Source organism: Gasterosteus aculeatus, chromosome 17 (assembly GCF_964276395.1).
Source record: "Gasterosteus aculeatus chromosome 17, fGasAcu3.hap1.1, whole genome shotgun sequence".
Taxonomy (NCBI): Eukaryota; Metazoa; Chordata; class Actinopteri; order Perciformes; family Gasterosteidae; genus Gasterosteus; species Gasterosteus aculeatus.
In genome coordinates, this window is record NC_135705.1 from 10,122,759 (window position 1) to 10,128,204 (window position 5,446).

Here is a 5,446-nt window from a genome sequence, read left to right on the forward strand (position 1 = left end):
TACTCTTTTTAGAAGGTTTCATCAACAGTGTTTGTTCAGTCGCTGAACGGTGGTTATGCTCATATCGCTGATTTAATTCTGCAACAATACATTGTATGAGAACTGTGATGTAAACGTTTGTCCGAAATAAAACATAAGTGTACCTGCTTAATGTGGAACAGCTATCATCTCGTAGATTTAAAAAAAGTTGTGTGACTTCAGACAATTGGTTCAAACTCAACTGAATCAGCTCTTCAACAGAGAACAAATAAAGTCTGTTTAACTCATTTTTGTGTTTTTTTGTGCTTTAATAGTCATAATATATGATAATAGTTCTGCTGACCATAAAGAAAGGGTGAATACATACACTGAATGACTCCACGGCCAACCACAATATCTGCTTAGATCTGCTTTTTATTAAGACAGGCACAGAAAAAGAGTTTAGGAAAAAAACCTCCCTTGATTTAAATGAATCTTTGGAGCAGTGCTTTCTCTAGAGGGCACTGCAGATCCTCCATCACTCCAACTCTGTCCATCAGCCTCAGAGGCACAACACATTTGAGTGTATACACACCTAATAGTAAGGCAAAATGTTCTGTTCTGTTCAGTTAGGTAAATATTTCAAAGTAATGGTACATTTATTAAATATCAGATTATTGTTTAACTCGTTTAAACAATCTCTGAGACAGACTTTGAACTGTTCCTGCATTCAAACTGTGAGACATAGATGCAATAATATGTGTGCAAAAGAAGGATTTTCACCCAAAGCCAGAAAGGAAAAAATGAAAGAAAAATCCAATGCTTTAAAACCTCATTCTAATAAATTTTAGTCAAACACAGGTAGCTTTAGGGTTGAACACTATAGAGAACCAGATACTGTTTGTCTGAGGGCTCAGCACTATTGACCGCTGTGATACTTACAAATGCAATGTCCACACAAAACTGCAGCATGCATCAAGTATTACAAATAAGGAGCGTAATGGATTGTGTTCAAGTACCAGCATTAAATAATTATATCCATTAGGGATACAATAATATATTGGTGAGTCAAAACAGCACAATTATCAAGATAAAGTATGAGCTGAATATACATCTTTACTTTTCAATTCCATTAAAAGCCTGATGTAGTACGTGGTATACGTGCTGCTGGCAGCACCACTCTTACCGTTGTATAATTGTCTATATGCGACATAATATTGATATAAGTGAAGCCCAGTTCTCAGGAACCTTTTCATTTCAAATGGCTAATTTCAATCTCCAACATTAGTCTGTGCAGCGTATTTTGAAGCTGTAGGTGAACATATCTATCCGGATTAGACACTAATAAAATGCTGAAAAAGCCCAATGAGAACAGAGTGCCTGTGTTGGGTCCAGGGGGCCCCGCAGGTTTGGGCATGCCATAAGTACCTGTATGTTAATGTTGGACTTGCTGTGGAGACAAATCTGCACGTAAACAGCGGAGCATCAGATCTGGATTCACCCCCAAAAGGAACGAACAGATGCATTCCTGCCAGCCCATCAGATATGCATTAGCAGCCAACAGGTCATCTGAATACTGTGAATGCAAAGGTTGAGTGCTGAACGACTGTCAGGGTTACAGCTCAATGCCCAATTACAGGGCAGATGATCACATTTACATATGAGTATTTTAGTTACGCTCTGATTCAATGAGTAGCAATCAGCCCCCAGTGGGAGAGGCTACTGAATTATAAGGAGCCAAAAAAAGTAGTGCAATGGTTTGGACATTTTTAAAATGTGACTTTAAAACAACCCTACAAAAACAAGAATAGTGATATTAGAAAATGTCTTTCCTGCATTTTTACAAGTTTTAACTCTACACACAAATGCAGAATAATTGAACTGAAACTATCTATTGATTGTAAAATAGGGCAATTGATGAAGAAGCCTAAATTCACAGGTTCAAGCATCATGGGCATGCTTTTATGGTTGATTATTAATCTGGTAAATCCAATGTATTTAGATTGTTGGAAAGATGTATTTTTATCTGCAAGTTGTCTTTAATATGTTCTGTAATTATGCAGAGCAAATCATTAATACATTGAGTAATTGGTACATCTACAATAAATATTGATCATTGTGCAATAAATGAAATAATGGACAGAGACACACAGTTACAAACATTTCAGCTTCAGGACACAACGGACTAAAAGGGACCACAGAGATTCTCCTTCATTGTGATATTCAAACACAGAGAAAGACGCATTGAAGCAGATTGGAAGTCAGAGATTTAGTAGTAACAAAAGTAACAAAACTTGTCTAATCACCTAAATGTATCAAGTATTGCGGGCGGAGGGGCCAAGAAGACACTGTCCACCCACTGCTGGTTTAATTAAGAAGTGGTGCCTTTCCCTTGCAGTCGTGTGTGCGCGCGGGCAGAGGTGGGCTCGTAAATGCCTCGCGCTGGATTCCTGCCTTCTGATTGGCTCGTTCGGACGCGAGAGGCTGCGAGTGGCTGTAAAAAGGGAGCCGAGCGGAGTTGCACGTTTCTCTCGGCGCACATCTGCCGCTTTCCGAAGGATCCCGTCCGGTGACTCTTCAGCGTCCTCAGAACGATCCCGGGACCTTTTCCTCCGTGGACGCAACCCGCAACATTACAACGTGAGTGCGCGCCTTTGTTTTGTCTACTTTTTCCACGCTATTCTCATTCCTTATCACACTGATTGTGTAAGTGTTGTCTTGTTCTAAAATGGGGGTTTTCTATTTTTCTTGCAGGATCCGAGGTTTACAGATGAGAGGAGAGGAGATGGTGAGTTAGCTTTTTCTTTTTTTCTGCAATTTTTTCTAAGCAAAAGAAGTGAGGCGCTTTTATTTCCGACAGCGGACACTAATATTTGCGCACATGGATTCGAATTATAAATGAATAAACGACCAGTTCAGAGTGTGCCGACATCTGGCGAACACAATGCAGCAGCACTGCTGATCGGCCAGTGATGCTCGGATGCCTCCTTAGTGTGACTTTGTGGCTACAAACAGTTAAATCTGCAGCATGTGGAGGCATTTAACTGCTTGTCATGACCAGTTCAACTTCTTTAGATGATAAAATGTCGAGTTTTTCATATGTACCTGCATGATAGATTCATGCCTGTGTAATACCTTAAGGTACTTTTGGGTTCTTTCTCAAGTTCTTGCAACTTCTCACAGAGTTATGATGAAGAGCAGATGGGGGCAGGAGGTCTTGCTGCAGGGTCAAATAGTCCTAAATGGATTGTGTAGACTCAGAGCAGAGAGCTCATTTGTTACGTTGGCTTGTTTTGAATGTGACCTCTGTGCTTTTTATGAACTCCGTTTGTGCGAACACATATCACTTTGTCACGTTTGGTTACATTGCCGTTCTGAAATCAGATCAAATGAATCAAACAACTTTATACAATACGACATGAGCCTTTACATCCATGCAGTGTTGAGAGATCAGAATCGTCCAGACAAAGCAGCATTTACAAAGAACGCAGGACCTCATCCTTCTGCTGCTTCACGTCTCCCCTTAATCTCCCACTGTCACATGATCTCTTATGGCCCGTTTGAGTCTGAGAGTGAGCCACCGCCGCTCACTGGCTGATTCTGCCCAATCAGTACAGTGAGTCAGAAAGGAAACAGCAGTATTATATTCCTCACTGTGTCACTGGTGAATTTCAAAGGCAAACCCGCTGCACCCTTAAAGAGGCAGGACCCCTGAACCTTAATATGGATCCACAAGTCCCCGGCTACCGCTCGAGATACTACACATGTTCTTACTTTGATGCTGCAGTCGTAGAGAAACAGTTGGACATTAGTACAGCTCTCCCTGAAATAATATCTGTCTGGGTTTTCAGTTGAATCACGCCTGAGTCAATGAAAATAGGGCGTTCACTAATGCCGCTGGTGTGGTCCAGTGAATTAACTGACAGATCAATTTGCTTTGTGTTGAAATCGGTCTATAGTTGACGTGTTTTCAGCAAGTCGGCAGGCCTTTGACGTTCAAAACCAGAGTCTTTCATGGGTTGAAACCGACAGGCCCGAGCGTGCCCGCCAGCTCTGCGTTTACTCAACTCTCGTTATTAGCTGCGTCCACCAGAAAAGCTTAGAAACGGTCCGTCCTCGACCCACTGATGTGCCACATCGTGTGATATACCGACAACTTGTGTCTGACTCTCTCTCTCTCTCGCTCCCTTTTCTCCTCAGCTCTGCGACTGCTTACGGGAGCAGATGCAGTACATGATGAGGTCACTGCAAGACCTGAAACATCTGCGTAAAGCCTGCCCAGCTGCCAGACGCCCCCTCAGCACCCAGCTGCCAGCTGTAGCGCACCACTCTGCGTTGGCACGTGCCTGTCAGCAGCGAGCACTGCAGCGAGAGCATCGCGCTCGCCTGCGGATGTCCGATGCCAGCACGGCCAGCACTTACGACTCGGCGTGCTGCCTGGCGAGTCACCTCGAGGAGGATGAGGACAGCGTGAGCCGCCGGCTGGAGTCCCCCAGCAGTCAGAAAAGTTTTGAGTTTGACTCGGGTTACTCCGAGGCGTCGTGGCAGGACGAAGGGGTGGTTCTCAGGAGGACGCGCAATGTGCGGGTGTCATCTTCGGCCTGCCTGCGCACCAACAGAGCACCGAGTGGACGCATTCGACCCAAATCCACGTCCGACGCCTGCCTGGAGAGGTGGACGTCGTTTGAGGTCGGCGACCCGGAGGACTGGACCAACTCTCTGTTGACCAGAGGACGCAACCGCCAACCTCTGGTGCTGGGTGACAACAGCTTTGCAGACCTCATACAGAACTGGATGGACTTGCCAGATTGTCCCGAGCCCAAAGAGCTGAAACAAAGTTCAAGGAGTAGACAGGGAGGTTTCTTCGTCAACATGAGGAGGAAACTGGCTGGGTTTTCCAGGAGTGTGGAGGACAAGGTGAAGATGAGATCTACAGACCCTGATCACATTAACAGAACTGCAAATGCCCCAAAACGTCTGTCCTGTCCAGTGGTGGCGTCGACGCCAAAAGTCCCCTTTTTCCACCAGTCTTACTCCGGCATCAATGAGATTGACAATGATTTTTACCACTTTGCTGCCCTCCTGAAGTCCCGCAGCCGACAGCCCATAATCTGCCAAGACATCATTGGCCATGTGTGACAGAAAGCCACGTAGAGACTGGACAATCCTCAAAGTCACTTTGTTTTTTCACCTATTTTATGCTGTGACTAATGGAAATAAAGATGTTTCTCATAACTTAAACTCAACCTTTTTTTTATTATTATTTATGTCTTGCATGAGGAAATTTGTTTTGTTGATATCATTTTGAATTCCTGGAAGACACGCAACACGTTTTTTATTTTATTGAAATGAAACTGCCATTGTTTTCAGTAGAGCCTATAGCAGTCGGGCAGTGACTCCGGATAGCCAGATTAAAGCGAGCTTTTACTCGCGGTAAAGCAATGGAGTGTAGCTTAATTCGTCTTTATGAGAAGTGCCTCAAGGTTCG

General features: G+C 43.9%; 1 protein-coding gene across 1 annotated transcript; it reads left to right on the plus strand.

The window, feature by feature from the left end:
• Positions 1–2,327: 2,327 nt before the first annotated feature.
• Positions 2,328–5,199, plus strand: LOC120835735 (PAK4-inhibitor inka1). Its single transcript, XM_040204910.2, has 3 exons — positions 2,328–2,598; positions 2,713–2,746; positions 4,159–5,199. Exons 2-3 carry the CDS (start codon positions 2,729–2,731, stop codon positions 5,095–5,097), a joined length of 957 nt encoding a protein of 318 aa, XP_040060844.2. The 5' UTR covers positions 2,328–2,598; positions 2,713–2,728; the 3' UTR covers positions 5,098–5,199.
• Positions 5,200–5,446: the final 247 nt, after the last annotated feature.